The sequence below is a fragment of the Periplaneta americana genome, chromosome 7 (genome assembly GCF_040183065.1).
Source record: "Periplaneta americana isolate PAMFEO1 chromosome 7, P.americana_PAMFEO1_priV1, whole genome shotgun sequence".
Lineage (NCBI taxonomy): Eukaryota > Metazoa > Arthropoda > Insecta > Blattodea > Blattidae > Periplaneta > Periplaneta americana.
This window is the reverse complement of record NC_091123.1, coordinates 177,041,585-177,060,378: the sequence shown is the minus strand read 5'-3', so window position 1 is coordinate 177,060,378 and position 18,794 is coordinate 177,041,585. Positions and strand designations below refer to the sequence as shown.

At 34.4% G+C, this 18,794-nt stretch overlaps 1 protein-coding gene across 2 annotated transcripts in view; it reads right to left on the bottom strand.

The window, feature by feature from the left end:
* Positions 1-1,027: 1,027 nt before the first annotated feature.
* MsrA (methionine sulphoxide reductase A) overlaps positions 1,028-18,794 on the bottom strand; it is a 63,573-nt gene continuing 45,806 nt past the window's right edge. For both annotated transcript variants that reach the window (XM_069831963.1, XM_069831964.1), the window contains exons 2-5: positions 17,713-17,885; positions 13,612-13,726; positions 10,411-10,547; positions 1,028-1,397 (exon numbers count right to left, since the gene is read on the bottom strand). In XM_069831963.1, coding sequence (XP_069688064.1) covers positions 1,160-1,397; positions 10,411-10,547; positions 13,612-13,726; positions 17,713-17,885 — 663 coding nt within the window. In that variant the 3' untranslated portion in view covers positions 1,028-1,159. The remainder of the gene's footprint in view (positions 1,398-10,410; positions 10,548-13,611; positions 13,727-17,712; positions 17,886-18,794) is intronic.

Sequence of the window (18,794 nt, the reverse complement as noted above, 5' to 3'; positions counted from 1 at the left end):
AAAGCAGGAACTCAACAATACTAAACACGGCCTACTGGTATACTGGCAGATCCTAACACGCGATATGACCACAGATTTTAAGAAGTGTATAAACTTGAAAAAAAAAAAAAACAATAATCATCAGTACCATCCATATCGGTGACGTAAACGTTTGTGTTGAACTTCCCAACAAAAACGATAACAATTTCCGTTCGAGTCTGGCCTTCCAGACAATAAAAATCAGGAAAGTTCGAGAGAATCACCCTGTATGGTAATTTCTTATTTATGTTAATGTGTTAAACTGAAAAAAGATCGAAATTTGTATAATAGGGTATAAAATTAGTAAGAACACAGTTACAATAAAATTATTGTTGTTTAATTTGAAATATAAAAATTGGAAATTTATCTTTCGAAGAGGTGGATAAGTTCAAATATCTTGGAGCAACGGTAACAAATATAAATGATACTCGGGAGGAAATTAAACACAGAATAAATGTGGGAAATGCCTGTTATTATTCAGCTGAGAAGCTTTTGTCATCTAGTCTGCTGTCAAAAAATCTGAAAGTTAGAATTTATAAAACAGTTATATTACCGGTTGTTCTTTATGGTTGTGAAATTTGGACTCTCACTTTGAGAGAGGAACATAGGTTAAGGGTGTTTGAGAATAAGGTTCTCAGGAAAATATTTGGGGCTAAGACGGATGAAGTTACAGGAGAATGGAGAAAGTTACACAACACAGAACTGCACGCATTGTATTCTTCATCTGACATAATTAGGAACATTAAATCCAGACGTTTGAGATGGGCAGGGCATGTAGCACGTATTGGGCGAATCCAGAAATGCAAATAGAGTGTTAGTTGGGAGGCCGGAGTGAAAAAGACCTTTGGGGAGGCCGAGACGTAGATGGGAAGATAATATTAAAATGGATTTGAGGGAGGTGGGATATTATGATAGAAAATGGATTAATCTTGCTCAGGATAGGGACCGACGGCGGGCTTATGTGAGGGCGGCAATGAACCTCTGGGTTCCTTAAACGCCAGCAAGTAAGTAATTTGAAATAATATATTTAAATTCTGAAATAAAATACACAGATTGGAGAATTTTATTAACAAAATAAGACTTCTTCGAATCTTCAAGTTTCTTCTTTTTTGTTAAAAAAGATATAACTAAAGTCCAGGGTTTAGCATACGAGGCGCTGACCTTTGTTCTTCTCCACTAAATCACGAACAACTTTTGCAGTTTTTTCATCCAGCCCGAGCTTCTTCACCTCTCCATCAAACTGTTCTACTCCGCCTATCCCAACAACATAGCCATTAAGTCTTGCGGCCAAATGGGATGTCTTTACTTTTGGCCCAGGCTCCAGGTTTATGGCCTTCATAAGCGTTGGGTGCTGTTGTAGGCGGTATTTCTGATGATAGCTGCAAAACGAGAAATTCAGTTATAAGGAGTATATATTTTTGTTTTTAACTTTCATAAATTTGAATAGCAACGTGTTAACCTATATATTTATTGTTAGCTACAGGTGTTTATATTTTTGACAAGGGCAATTTAAATATCGAAATAAATTAATATTTGAGGAGAAAAATTCGCTCCGGCGCCGGGGATCGAACCCGGGTCCTTGGTTCTACGTACCAAGCGCTCTGACCACTGAGCTACGCCGAATTGCAGATATTATTCTGTAGGACAAATTAATAAAAATATCTTTAATATTCTCATAGCTGCAGTGCATATATTTGTACAGATTACTGTGCACGTAACTGCGGAATCCCGGCCAAACAAGTCACTCAGCTGAGTGCGCTCCTAATATAATGGCAGTTGACATTGGACATATACGTCAACATATATGCCTAACTTGGAGTCAGGCCAAAAGGGAAAAATTCAAGGAGGAAGGTTCGATCCGGTGCTGGGGATTGAATTCGGCGTAGCTCAGTGGTCACAGCACTTGGTACGTAGAACCAAGGGCCCGGGTTCGATCCCCGGAGCCGGAGCGAATTTTTCTCCTCAAATATTAATTGTCAATATTGCAGCTATTATTCTGTAGGACAAATTAATAAAAATATCTTTAATATCCAAATAAAGTATGATATTTGCGCATTTATAAATTTATTTATTGCCAGCTGATCTAGGACTTGGCGGCAACTCAGTCTGTAAAGAAACTGGATCCCGACTGAAAGGTCTAGAGTTCAATGCCGTTGCCAGAACTTCTAGAAAGGCTTCGCGGTCCACTCATCCTCCTGTAAAATTGAATATCTGGTCTTTACTGGGTATAACGAGTAATTGGTAGACTAGCTTTGAAATAACGCAATGTTATCATACCTTGATAACAATGCAGTATCGGCTATAAGTTTATATGACAAAATATGTTTGTTTTTGTGTATACAATACTCTGCAATAGTTTATAGTACATAATTATGACTCATCTCGTATATATAGACAGAGTAGTAAAATTGGACCGATACATTTCGGGAGATAATAGATTTTTAACCGAAATATAATTCCGAAAATGTTATTCGTAATCATCAGTCTGTAAAAATAGTACACCGGAACAACGTTATGCATCTGCAGTTAAGACACTCTTCCACAAAGTGGCTCAAGAATTAAAGTTCGTCCAGCTACAACTGGAAACAGCCGATCATAACACACTACTGCAATCTAGCGGAATATTTTTAATGATGAGATGGTACAATAATACATTTCCAAGATAGTTTAGTACATATTTTAGTACGTCAATTAATATTGTAATGTATTAGAGCACTTTATTTCCTCTGATCTTTATATACTTTCTTCTAATCGTGTAGGCCTAATAGTCAATTAAATCCCACTCGAGTTTTGATTTTCTCTAGATAATTCAAAATCTCTAGTGAGATTACTATAGATCAGTGATGTCAAAGAAAGCGCATTTTTCTGACCTTGACGTCGTGCGCGGGCATCAAGCGTTTGGTATGGAATAAGGAATAAGCAGCCTGTTGGATTAAGAAAACAGTGGTGTACAAACTTCAAACGGAACGTGAAATTTTATGTCGTTATTTTTATATGGCTTCTTTCTGTTTGATGTTATGACGTATATTGTCTGTAAAACAAAAGTACTAACCCCAATTTCTTAATATTGCAGTTGTGTTTTAAAGTTAATAACATAATAAAGAGTTAAGAAGGAATATTCACATTAATTCCATAGTAGTACAACTATACTGTACTAAATGGATGAAACACGTCATTCATAAAGAAAGTGATATCCCAAAGTAAGAGATTGAGTATGACGTGATAAGTTGGAATTGATATTGATGATATCTTCAGTCTTATAAAAGTAATCAATGAACTAATCAAAACAATTTTATAGTACAAAGTAAAGTTACCTAGTGTATATGTTTTAAGTGTAACTAATATTCCATAACAAAACTCTTATCGCATTATGCTTTTAAGGTGATATTGGTGCGCAACTTTCCATCATCAGAATATTAAATTATTTTCTCGAAACTTTCTGAAGCTATAGAGCTGACATTTTTACAACACATGGGCACGTATCTTTTGCTTATGATGTAACAGTAGTTGCTTTGTTAATTCATTTCCTTACAAACATTTTCCATGCGAATATTTTCAAAATTTGTAATACATTATTTTCAGTAATACATATTTACACGAAAACATTGTTTCAGTACCTGTAAGGCTACTAAATAAATAGGGCTATATCTGAAAATTTCGCTTTTCTATTAAAAAAAGTTGAGAAAATATTATTTTTGAATAAGAAAACGAACTTGTGAAAAATAATAAGTTCTCTTCACTTTATCCATTGAATCAGTGCTGGCCATCCCTGTACATAGCTCGACCAAGCGGCATATACTACCTCTTTCGTCTGTCTCTTTCCTTTCCTCTGTAAAGCGCTCAGGCTCTTCTGAGCTCTAAAGCGCGCGCTTGCGCCTATGGGCATCAGTTGACATGACTGCTATAGATGATCTACCGTGCATTGTGCCGTATTCTATGCTTACATGGGCATTTTATATGAGGTCAAATGCTCAGCATTGTGTACAGAGCGTAGGTGGAAATAGAGAAGGAACTGGTGGCATAAATAATTGCAGTTGATACTGCCACTATTATGCAAATGCCAAGGCTGTCTGGACAAGTCCGCAAACTCGTGCTGCGCTCATGTGTAATGCACACTTTCAGTTGGTACATTTAGTTCCAATATTTCTTTTAAATTTTGGAATGTTCTGTGGAAGATGTATTATGTCTATGTGCGTTTGTTTTTTAAGTAGGCATATGGCATTTGTTTCGTTTTGCTCTTACAGACTTATTGTAAGTACTAACCGTACCCGTGCGCTCCGCTGCACCCGTTAGAAATAAATATAAAGTAATTATATAATTAAAATAGGACATTTGATCCAGGGAACATTCGTGTTTGATAGAAGGATAAATCGTTTAATATGTTACTTAATTTAAATTGTATTTAAACAATTAAAATGCAATCATTTTGATCCAGAGACCACTCATTTGGTCATAAAAATTATTTTAGGAAATACAGGAAACGAATGTACAGAATAGCCTATCAAGTTTTCTGTGCATAAGAAGCTATTTTAATCTTACCTATAATAACATTATAGCATCATGTTCATCTAGAGAAACTACACTTTCCAATGGTGAATTAATAATTAATTATACAAATCGGTTAATTTAGCTTCCGATATTACTTCATACAAACACAGAAACATTCTCTGTAGGATATCTTTCATAACGTTCGATTGTTGCTGTCCAAGGCCCCTTATAGACGAAGTCATTTGTTTTTTATTTCATTACACCGCCTTAGATGGCGTTGTTATTGTAATTTTGAAACTCATTTATCTCATTAAATATCAGTCCTATCAAACTTTTGCACAGAATAAAACTTATCGGAAATTATTTTTAAAGAAATTTTTGTTATGCAATATTTTTCATGAAAATTAATAATAAAGGAGATATTTCGATTTATTTAATTCAACCCTTATAACCCCCCTTTTAAATAAAATATTTTAAATGCCATATAGCCTAAATTCTAAGTTACAACGAACTTTATTTATATTCCAATTTTCATATAAATCGGTTCAGCCATTAACGCGTGAAAAGGTAACAAACATCCAGACAGACAGACAAAAATTAAAAAAAAAAAAAAAAGCGACTTTCGGTTTCAGGGTGGTTAATTTATATATGTTAGGACCAATTATTTTTGGAAAATCGAAAATTACCAGAAAAATTTCGGCTACAGATTTATTATTAGTATAGATATTAAACATCCTCCACTTACCGCAATTAAGAATTCATAAACAAGGCTTTTACTTTTGACTGAGTGCACTCGACGGTTGCTTGACGGTTGTCAGCCCACTTTGAGGTCTGTGGATATAGAGGGAAGAATTGGATCGGTGTCGGTTAGAGTTCCCGAGTAGCTCAGTGGTAGAGCGTTGGTACGTTAAACCAAAGGTCCCGGATTCGATACCCGGCTCCGGAACAATTTTTCCCTCGAAATTATTCAAGTATGAAGTATGTCACTAGTCAGCGATGTATGCAATGGAATGGAGGGGGAAAGGAACAGGTCACCCTACCCCATTATCTTCTGACTTAATTGACTCATCAGTGATGCCTTAAGAAGGGAGGTACACCACTGGCCTGCAAAAATTTAGTGAAATTCATTTTTTTTTATCTCAGCTATTATAAAAGCTAAATGAACAAAACTTTTCATGCTTAATATACAGTCTAATCCGTTTGGGTATGGATAATATTAATTTATTATTATAAAGCTATTATGATAGTACGAACAATTTCTTGCTGGTTATATTATGATTAAAAGATGGGAGTTTCCATATGACGATCAACAATGCATAATCTGAAAGGACAAATGAAAATCGTAGATGATTAAAATGGCTACTACAAATCAACAGCGGGCACAATGTGTTCTTTGATATGCTAAATTTGAGAGTGTTAAAAGAGTTCAAAGGAAATTTAGACGTGAGTATGGTGTGCGTAATGTATGATTCCATAATGTTGTGGTATCGAACATTTGTAGAAACAGATTTTGTGTTAAAAAAAAAAAAAAACATGCAGGAGGTCGCAGGCGAAACCCAGTACGAGAAGCAGCTATCTCTTGGCTTGGCCCCCAAACTCCCCAGATCTAACCCCTCCTGACTTCTTCGTGTAAGGTTTTGTTAAGGACATTGTTTATTCACAGAAACCTAGAAACATTGAAATGTTAAATGTTATGTTTTATTTAACGACGCTCGCAATTGCAGAGGTTATATGAGCGTCGCCGGACGTGCCGGAATTTTGTCCCGCAGGAGTTCTTTTACATGCCAGTAAATCTACTGACATGAGCCTGTCGCATGTAAGCACACTTAAATAATAATAATAATAATAATAATAATAATAATAATAATAATAATAATAAAAATAATAATAATAATAATAATAATAATAATAATAATAATAATAATAATAATAATAATAATAATAATAATGTTTTATTTTCGCTGGCAGAGTTAAGGCCATAAGGCCTTCTCTTCCACTCAACCAGCCTTAATCAATACAATACATAAATTTAAATTACAAATATTTTCACTACACTTAAAAGGTTCTCCAGCAATATTCTTCACTACACATTTATTTAAATTTAGATAAATCTATAAGGTAAAGTAGTAACTTAATTTATGAGCTAATTTAATTCAATGAATTATAATTAATTTAATATTTGAGATAGCTAGTAAAATGATGAAAATTAATTTAATATAAGCTTACTAGAACTATGTTACAGGGAGAATATATATATTTCTATTTCTATAATGAGAATATTAATGTAATTGCCATTAGAGGTTTTGTAAATCTATTTAGAGAAATTAAAGATAATAATAATAATAAGAATGGACAGATGTTAGCTTCATTATAAGTAACAAATATTAATCAGCAATTAATCTGTTAAGTAAGAATTTATGTAATTTTGACCTAAATGATGTTATTGTCCAACAACCCCTTATATCACTCGGAAGCGAGTTCCAATTTCTAGCAACTGAAATTGTATAGGATGAAGAATATAAAGATGTCTTGTGGTAGGGTATAATGAGTAAATTGTTATAATGAGATCTTGTACTTAGCTGATGATATGCGGATAAATTTTGAAGACGAGAAGCCAAATAGATTGGGGTAGCGGTGCGCAGAATTTGAAATAAGAGAACAAGAGAATGCAGGGCTCGTCGATCGCTTAGCCTTAGCCAAGACAGAGTTTGGAAAGACGGGGAAACATGATCATACTTACGAATATTGCAAATATAACGGACGCACGCATTATGCACACGTTGTAGCCTGTTGCTCAAATAAATGTCATCGACCTAGCCCAGGATCGAACCCGCAACCTTGGGCGTAGAAGGCCAGCGCTATACCAACTCGCCAACCAGGTCGACTAGAAACATTGATGATCTGAGAGTAAAAATTACTGAAGCTTTTCAACAAATCACCCCTCTTATGTTACAACGGACATGGGCTGAATTGCATCACCGCTATGAGTTGTGCAGGGTGCGCAATGGGGGTCATGTTGAGCTCTGAGGAATCTCCCATCTTTCAGTGCTGTATGCACAAAGTTTCATCAAATAAAGTTCAGTAGTAAATGTTTTACGGTGTTTTTATTTTATCCATACCCAAACGTATCACCCTGTACATACATTAAACTTTATAAAACACTATTCAGAATATTAAAATAGCTAATAATTACCTGTAAAAATAATATCAAATTTATATAATTTTTACAACCGTAAACCATTTACATAATAAAATATATAATTAATTAAATATCTGCATGACTCTTTTACTGGAATGTTTTAAAAACCTACGTCAACAACATAGTCTAGGATCTTTTACCTATTATTTCAGGAAATATTTTTTTTCTTAATCATTTCTTTCGATATTAAATTTTCTAAACTTTTGATTAAGAAAAAAATATTTCCTGAAGGAGTAGGTGAAAGACCTAGACTATGTTGTTGATGTAGGTTTTTAGAACATTTCTGTAAAAGAATCATACAGATATTTAATTAATTGTATATTTTATTATGTAAATGCTTTACGGTTGTAAAAAAATTATGCAAATTTGATATCATTTTTACAGGTAATTATTAGCTATTTTAATATTCTGAATAGTGTTTTATAAAGTGTAATATATGTATATTAAGCACGAAAAGTTTTGTTCATTTAGCTTTTATAGTAGCTGAATTATATATGAATTTCACTAAATTTTTGCAGGCCAATGGTGTACCTCCTCATTTAAATTGGCGTCACTTATAAGCAGAGCTCGGAAGTTGATGAAATATCATCTTTTTTCTAAGACATCACAGACAACGCAGAATGCAATACAAACTCTAACCAATATATCCTACTTTTATTTTGCATTTTTTTCATTTTTCAGTATTTTATTTCTATTGGTCATTTTTTAAGAAAATGTTATAATTGTTGTTACATTTTTTGTCTTTTACGCTTTTGAATGGAATTCTCCTCGTGGTTGCATCATTCTTCACTCCTGATCACGTGTGTTATGTACTTCCCCTAATCCAACGCAATAGAACAAATACTGTTCTTATGCGACCCTCACTATACCACACAACCGTGATACACGTTCGCAGCATAACCTTGTTCTATCAATTCCACTCCATCAAACATCTCTCTACTCTGCTTCCTTCACAATACACACAGCTCGTACCTGGAATTCATTGTCACAGGAAATCAGGAGCAGTCGGAGTCTAAAATCTTTTAAGTACACTCTACTTAGAAATGTCTTTAATGAACAGAACTAGACTCTTGCGGAAGTTTCTAAATAGTCTTAAATTACCAAGTTGTTATTTTTTTCTCCTCTCTCTTTTTCTTTTTTTTCTCTTTTTTATTATTATCTTTATATATTACTTAATCATTTGTGTTTGTATGCCATTCAGTAGGACTTTGCTAATCAACATTTCATGTCTTGTCACCCATATGTATTCTCCAATTAGTATATTAACTGAATAATATATCTCAAGTAAATTAATCGTCCAATTTGTCTCGGACATTTTAGATCTTATAAATTGTGTCTTTGTGTGTGTGTGTGTATTCCCCTTATGTTATGTAACTGATTTTGATTATGTGTAATTTTCTACTTTATTTTATATATTATGTAACTGATCTTGTCTATTGTAACTTCCTACTATATTTTATGTAATTCCTAAGTTATTCTCTTTTGTGTTGCCTTGTAATCAAATTTTATATCTCATGTATTTGTATTATTGAAACCTGGTTGAGTGGAAGAGAAGGCCTCATGGCCTTAACTCTGCCAGGCAAAATAAACGTACTACTACTACTACTACTACTACTACTACTACTACTACTACTACTACTACTACTACTACTACTACTACTACTACTACTACTACTACTACTACTACTATACCAAGATGTGTTGGGATATTGTCATGATTGTCCTTACCACAAACTGGGTCTTTTTCATCGAACTGGATCACGAAGACGTCGAAGAATTGCAACATACGCCTCCTTACTGACAGCTCGGCCCTCAGGAATAAACTCGAAATGTACGAGATCCTGGATATCGAAGAACACTGAACATCAAGCATTACTTTCCCCTTTGATCGGTCACAAACTGAGTCTATACGCCTGGAGAGTAGGCCGCATGCGACACGGACGAGGTAGAGAAGTTGCCTATAGAGCACGGCGTTGCCACCCCAAGTTCGGATACTTTCTGACTCGACTAGTACAGAGCGTTCGCCTACGGGTGGGGCCAGGAAAGCGGCATGTACTGATACGCCGCTTTGTGCGCGCAGTTGTTGAGACACGCTGGACAATCAAGGTCGACAAGTTATCAGTTGTGAGCCAGATGTTGCAGTATTTAACACGTACAGTGCAGTTTCTTGACACAGTTGCTTAAATATTCAGCGTGTGTGTAAAATTTGTTAAAAATGCAAAACACAAAATTCACGCTTGAACAGTGAGTTTTTATGTATGATGCCTATGTGAAAACAGAGTCATGTAGAGAGGTGCGTAGGCAATTTGAAGTGAAATATCCAATTCAGGGTAGAGAAACTGTTAGACGTCTTGTTAACAAATTAAGGACAACAGGGTCGATAAACGCTACAATTCCTAAGCGAAAACAAAGAATATTGACGGAAGAAAAAATTGATGAAACCAGTGCATCATTTACACGCTCTCCTCATAAATATCTAAGACGTGTTTCACAGGAAGTTAGTGTTTCAAAAACATCAGTCTTTACTGCTGCTAAACTTTTAAAATTAAACCCCTACAGAATATAGTATAGAAAGCGGAAGCTTACGGATAGACGATTCCCGCAAGCGACACCGCAGGCAGGCCGCTTTCCTGGCCCCACCCGTAGGCGAACGCTCTGTATAATGCTTTCATCTACAAAGACAAATCGTAAAATCCCATACGTACTCTTCAGCATCATGAAACGTTGTAGCAGGCAGAATTTTCGTGACTATAGGATCCTTCTTCTTCCTCGCTTCCTCCGCCAGTGTTTTCTCAGCCAGGCACTTTTGTTCATTGTCGTGGTAGAAAATGATCGATGTATACTGTAAAATATACAGAACTGTTACAATTGAGCACTATAATATATTTATTATTAAAGTAACTCCAAATATTATACACGTAACTTTCCTTACTTCACTATGCAACTATTTTTGTAACCTTTGTGTGACGGAAAGGGCTATCTAAATCCCATAGAAATTATTTTAGTTGAATTCTAACGTCTCCTGACATGGACGACAAAAATTTCTTTTTCTCTATCTGATAGTCTGATATGAGTTCCATTCTGACATGAATCGGCCATAAAGCCTAATTATTTTTTTTTACTTGGATATTTAACGATGCTGTATCAAATACTGGATTATTTAGCGTCGATGGAAATGGTGATAGCGAGATGGTATTTGGCGAGATGAGGCCGAGGATTCGCCATAGATTACCTGGCATTCGCCTTACGATTGGGGAAAATAGATAGACAGATATAGATAGATAGATAGATAGATAGATAGATAGATAGATAGATAGATAGATGGACGGACGGACGGACGGACGGACGGACGGACGGACGGACAGACAGACAGACAGACAGACAGACAGACAGACAGACAGATAGATGGATGGATGGATGGATGAATCGATAGATAGATAGATAGATAGATAGATAGATAGATAGATAGATAGATAGATAGATAGATAGATAGATAGATAGATAGATAGATAGATAGATAGATAGATAGATAGATAGATAGATGGATGGATGGATGGATGGATGGATGGATGAATCAATAGATAGATAGATAGATAGATAGATAGATAGATAGATAGATAGATAGATAGATAGATAGATAGATAGATAGATAGATAGATAGATAGATAGATAGATAGATAGATAGATAGATAGATAGATAGATAGATAGATAGATAGATAGATAGATAGATAGATAGATGGATGGATGGATGGATGGATGGATGGATGAATCAATAGATAGATAGATAGATAGATAGATAGATAGATAGATAGATAGATAGATAGATAGATAGATAGATAGATAGATAGATAGATAGATAGATAGATAGATAGATAGATAGATAGATAGATAGATGGATGGATGGATGGATGGATGAATCGACAGACAGATAGATAGATAGATAGATAGATAGATAGATAGATAGATAGATAGATAGATAGATAGATAGATAGATAGATAGATAGATAGATAGATAGATAGATAGATAGATAGATAGATAGATAGATAGACAGACAGATAGATAGATAGATAAATGTCTGTTATTATTCGGTTGAGAAGCTTTTGTCATCTAGTCTGCTGTCAAAAAATCTTAAAGTTAGAATTTATAAAAGAGTTACAGTATATTACCGGTTGTTCTTTATGGTTGTGAAACTTTGACTCTCACTTTGAGAGAGGAACAGAGATTAAGGGAGTTTGAGAATAAGGTTCTTAGGAAAATATTTGGGGCTAAGAGGGATGAAGTTACAGGAGAATTGGGAAAATTTCACAACGCAGAACTGCACGGATTGTATTCTTCACCTGACATAATTAGGAACATTAAATCCAGACGTTTGAGATGGGCAGGGCATGTAGCACGTATGGGCGAATCCAGAAATGCATATAGAGTGTTAGTTGGGAGACCAGAGGGATAAAAACCTTTGGAGAGACCGAGACATAGATGGGAGAATAATATTAAAATGGATTTGAGGGAGGTGGGATATGATGGTAGAGAGTGGATTAATCTTGCACAGGATAGAGACCGATGGCGGACTTATGTGAGGGCGGCAATGAACCTGCGGGTTCCTTAAAAGTCATCTGTAAATAAATAAATAAATGAGTAAATGGGTGACTTATTATAAATAATATATAAATAGTAAGTAAATACAGTTGTTGCTCGTTAGTCACCTAATCATTTCGCATAAAATCTGTAATTCAAGATGGCACAAATGCCACTGGTGTGGCCTAGGGGCTAGCAATCGGGACTCGTGCTCCGAGTTTGTGCTTGGACATGGGTTCAAATCCCGATTGGGCTGATCACCTAGTCGGGACATTATTCCTATGTTTCCAGAACTGTAAGGGGAATGTTAGGTAAACCTATGGAGAGTCTCGGCCTGATATAACGAAATACCGTCTAACCAATACTATTCCATAGCAGAGATGGCCGATATTTCACAAACCGATATTTTGTCACAGGTATTTTTTTGTCACAGATAAACCTGTGACTGATGACGCGAAATATCTGTGACAAAATATCGCTATCGAAATCTGCTCCGTATTCAGTACTCTGTGGCTGATATTTTCTCCTCTACGTCGTAGGTTTGCGCGTGCGCATGATACAATAACAGCAATCTGGCGGTAGTTTCTCCATCTTATTATAAATGATGTAATTATTACACGATGTAAATAATAACACCATTAGTTACCAGTACTTAATCTTGTGTAAAATCCTGTCTGAACAACGTTTTTGTTTTGTAATTATTTTCTAATATTTTTCCGAATACTTATGTTTCATTAATTTTTATTCTATGACTCAATATTATAATGTTAATGCACGACTTAAAATAATTTATCCATTATATTATATACAATAAAAAGGATAAATTTTTAAAACGATTAGGATAATCATATAACCTCAATTTCTCCATACCCAACTACATTTAAAAATGATCAACTGGTTCAATATCTATAATATAGCCTCTTGGTACATGAGGTTAACTCTTGACATGTTTACTGTTCAGTCAGGTAAGTATTTATTTGTTAATGGTACATGTACATAATTTCTTTGTTGGATTTTCCCATTTTAAATTACTGATGAGTGTGTGTATAGAGAAATCGTATTCATATTTCACTGTTCTTCAATATTTCCTGCTAATTTTTATCGGTGTGAAAAAATATCGGTGTAATTCATGCTACGTATCGATATAAAATATCGGTGTGACAAAATCACCGATAAAAGTCACAGATATTTAATTGTCACAGTCACAGTTGTCACAGATACTTGAAAATATCGTTTAAGCTCATCTTTATTCCATAGACGCTAGATTATCGATACACAGTCGTAAAATAACCGATCGAATGAGATTATAATTAATCGCTACGAACTTGCCTGAAGTGTTGTCTTCGCTGTAGCGTCATGATTATTCCAAAACAAATCCAGCAATTCGCTGTAAGTCACTTCGTTTGCATCATAGTCGATGTCGATTGTTTCGGTGTGATCTCCACTGAAAAGAATATAATAATAATAATAATAATAATAATAATAATAATAATAATAATGATAATAATAATGGCTTTATTTAACCTGGCAGAGTTAAGGCCGTAAGGCCTTCTCTTACACTCAACCAGGATTAAAACTTGCTTACATAGTTGAACATAAAACTGGATCGGAATTAAGTAATTACATACTGATACTATTTAGGTACATAATGAGATCAAAAGAGGTAGTTACATAAAAATTTACCTCATAAAATAAAAATAAACATAGTGGAATACATATTAATGTTGTTAGAATCAAATATGAATCACATAAAAACAGAAGCCGATAATTCAATAAAAAAATGTACACAGTAAAAATAAAAATAAACACATTAGTATACATATTAGTATTAGATTACAATTAAGTAGGATTTACATAATAATTAAACCAGAAACCGACAATTGAATAAAATTTACACAAAAAATAGATTAATAATAAAAAAAACAACAACACAGTGGGATACATATTGGCGTTAAGTGATAAATAAACACGATTTAGATAATAAAAATAAGAAAAAAAAATACAATGGAACACATGCCATTAAATATTTGCAACGTGTTAGGTCTGGCAACTCATCATGAGATATTTTTCTAATTTACATTTAAAGGAAATTAAAGTTCGGCAGCCCTTGACTTCAGGCCGCAGAGAATTCCAGTGACGAGAAGTAGCAACAGTGAAAGATGAAGAATAAAGAGATGATGTGTGCAGTGGTATTTCTAGCGTGTTATCATATTGTGACCGTGTATATAAGGTGGCCATGAAGTCAGCACAGATAAGGAAGTGGCGGATAGAAGGGGAAATGAGTAATAGGATGAGAACATGAGGGGTAAGAGAGCAATTGAAGAAGAAATGAACAATAAGAGAAAAAGAAGAGAGAGAGGGGGGAAAAGGAAATGAAGATAAGGAAAAGGAGGGAAAAAGAAGAGGAAGTTAAAGAATGGAAATGTCAAAAAGGAGCAACAAAAGATATGAGTAAAAGCAGGAAAGAAACTGAAGAAGATGGAGATGACAATGGAGGAAAATGAGGAGAGAAAAACACGAACAGGAAGAGACAAAGATGAGAAAGAAACTGAATACGAGGGAAAGAACGGAAAAAGCAGATGGGAGGATAATGAAGGAAAACGGAAGAGAAGACGATGTGCAGGAAAGGATTAATAATTCACATCTGTGAAAATGTTGGTGTCTTATAGTTCTGTACACCATGAATAAAAAATGAATTGTATGAATTACTGCAACAATATTAGCTTCATTTTGTAATGTAGCAATAAAATTAACGTAGGATGGAATATTTTAAAGTAACAAGTTATTTCTTTCACTATTATTATTATTATTATTATTATTATTATTATTATTATTATTATTATTATTATTATTATTATTATTATTATTATGTGTCAGCCTTCGTATTCCTATGAAGGACATGAGACATCACAAACTCTTCTATATTAGAAATTCTAAATCCTCCTCGCCGGTGTCCAGATGTATTAAACATGCTAACTTACATGTAGGCGATTTCGATCCATTCAATGTATACAAGTATTAGAATATGGCAATGTCTTTGCTAATATTAATTGCATTATCTTTCTACACATATTGGTAATACTTTTGTATGAATCAACTCTTTCCATAAAATATTATAGTATTAATTCTTGTAAACTAATCATTGTAATCTACGTTATTTATTTTGTTGTTATCTCTATTATGTAATGTGTACCACAGTTGTTCATTTTATTGCATTATTTGTATCACTGTGCTGGACTTTTATTGGCTTATGGCTGTTGTCCAGCACATAAATATCAATAAATAAATAAAATAAATAAATGAATAAATTATTACTAACATTATTATTACTATTACTAGTATTATTACTATTAACACCAAAAAATCACAACTGGACTCCTTGACCATATGGTCAACGTGGTATAAGACCACAATATGAGAACATGAGTGAGAGATCACACTTAATGGTTAGAATGAGCCAAATCTTTACTTCTCATATCGGGAATCGAAGTCAAGATCTCTGAAATAGAGGCACTTGTGCTTCATTTGAGTAATCTTTGTGGGCTGTTATATTTCTAATAATTATCACCATTATTATTAGACTACCATCATAATCATAATCATCACAATCATAATTTGATTGATTTGCACTATCAGAAAGTATGACCACAAATATCTAACCCTATTTAAACAAAATAGGGGTTTCCTTACGTGCTGTCTCACAGTATAAATCAGGCGTCTCAAGGCCAACGCATAAAAGTTGTTACAAAGAGCAAGTCTAGATAACATAGTCAGCTGAAGAGATAAGCACAATATCCGAAGATAGCCGATCGCTGATTAATGTCACACGCATGAGCGAGCTGAGTTGTAACTGTCGTGGGAGCAATGCCACAAAGCTGCACTTTTGAGTTGTACTGTCACAAGAGACGGTTGTTTTCGGAAGGAATTTCTTAAGTAGTTTGTAATAATAATAATAATAATAATAATAATAATAATAATAATAATAATAATAGGCTACATTTATTTTCTAAAAAATATGCTATCAATGAGTAAAAAGAAGACATCTGAAGCATGAAGAACCATACATGTTACGTAATTATTTAAGTACAAGGAACTGACCACCTTACTCCATTATCTCCTGGCCTAGTTGACTCATAAGTAGTGCCTTGTTGGTATCACTTGTGAGGTTCAGACCTGACTTCGGACAGTTGACCAAACAATAACAATATTTCATTTCTAGTAAAGGTTTTTGGTATCCCTCTTTTTTGAGTTTATACTATATATATAATAAAATATTTTTTATTGGGTTATTTTACGATGCTGTATCAATATCTAGGTTATTTAGCGTCTGAATGATATGAAGGTGATAATGTCGGTGAAATGAGTCCGGGGTCCAGCGCCGAAAGTTACCCACCATTTGCTCGTATTGGGTTGAGGGAAAACCCTGGAAAAAAACCTCAACCAGGTAACTTGCCCCAACAGGGATTCGAACCGGGCCACCTGGTTTCGCGGCCAGACGCGCTGACCGTTACTCCACAGATGTGGACTATTTAATAAAATGAAATTCAATTAAATAATAATAATAAAATTACAATTAAACTTGTTGGTTATTAAAGTAAGTATTCTTACGTTACGCTAATATTAATATATTAATTACAATAATAGTTAAATAATATATTTCATAATGTTTTCAATAATTAAAAATAACCTAAACATCTTAGAAATTCAAAAGCAATTATTTTAAATTAGAACTATTCAAATCTTAAATCAGGTCTCAAATTCTTTTCTCAAGTCCTTCAGTACATCTTTATATTTGTTACACTGGTCTTGATTCAAATTAGGTAACAATTTTAGATTAATAAAGTGGTAACAGTTACCCACTGAAACTTGCGTCTCCCACAATTTCGCTTTCCCTATGAAAGTTTTTATTTCTTCATACATTTGCGATAATAAAAACATTCTTTCCTCGGAGATGGAATGACTGACTGTTACACCGTAGCGGTTGCAGATGTCTATTCAAACGTCGCGGTCAATGACGTCATTCGGAGATACACGAACTGCTCCTGCATCTTGTTCCACTCTTACATTGAAAAAGAGAAAGAGGAGTAAGTGCTCTGAGAAGGCCCTATTGAGACGTCTGGTATAAATAATACGAGTAAAAGGTAAGTATTACCCTAGATCAATAATACCCAGATAGGTCGGCGTTATAGGCTTTGAGGTTAACAACTTTTGTCAGGTTTACTACGCTGCCATCTAGTTGTTACATAAGGAGTCACGTCATAATTCCCATTTGAATTGCATTAGCGACTGTACTGCCATCTCGTGTTCGTTTACAGCGGACGGTGTGGCGATCCTGGCGGTTGTTCTCTTCAAAGAGCTGCCGATTTTAACATAGCGATGAGTTATCTGTTACATATATGATCTAGGGTATGACATAAACAGAGTACTTACAGATCTTTATAGGTAGGATTTTGTTTTGTGCCTCCTGAATATCCAACTCGAGTACGAACCACTCCTTTCCGGGCTCCGTAGATAGCATCGGGTTCCCAAAAACAAGCCATTGCAAATGTGGCCTTTCTGGTGGGTCCAGGGACGTCGTGGAGTAGGGACGGCATCTTCTGAACCTAGACAAACAATAATTTAATGGTTTTAAACTCTTATTTCTTAAAAAAAAAAGCCAGGACAGGTTTTTCAAGCCTCAAAAACGGGATAATCCCGATTAATCGGGACTACTATTCCATACAGCTCGACTGTGAAGAACCTTGGCATTTATATGGATTGTCACCTGGAATGGAATGAATTCTATTATTCACTCATTAAAGCGACTGAAGCACTTTCTTCCCGATAAATTAAAATTAATCCTTGTACAAACACTCGTGATGCCACACTTCGACTACTGCGATATTATATTAAGTAACCTAAATGCACATTTGAGCAGCAGGCTACAACGTGTGCATAACGCGTGCGTCCGTTATATTTGCAATATTCGTAAGTATGATCATGTTTCCCCGTCTTTCCAAACTCTGTCTTGGCTAAGGCTAAGCGATCGACGAGCCCTGCATTCTCTTGTTCTCTTATTTCAAATTCTGCGCACCGCTACCCCAATCTATTTGGCTTCTCGTTTTCAAAATTTATCCGCATATCATCAGCTAAGTACTAGGTTTCATCATAACAATTTACTCATTATACCCTACCACAAGACATCTTTATATTCTTCATCTTATACAGTTTCAGTTGCTAGAAATTGGAACTCGCTACCGAGTAATGTAAGGGGTTGTTGGACAATAACTTCATTTAGGTCAAAATTACATAAATTCTTACTTAAAAAATTAATTGCTGATTAATATTTATTACATATAATGAAACTAACATCTGTCCATTCTTATTATTATCATTAATTTCTCTAAATAGATTTACAAAACCTCTAATGGCAATTACATTAATATTCTCATTATAGAAATAGGCTATATTTTAGATTTATATATATATATTTTTTTTTTCTCCCTGTAACATAGTCCTAGTAAGCTTATATT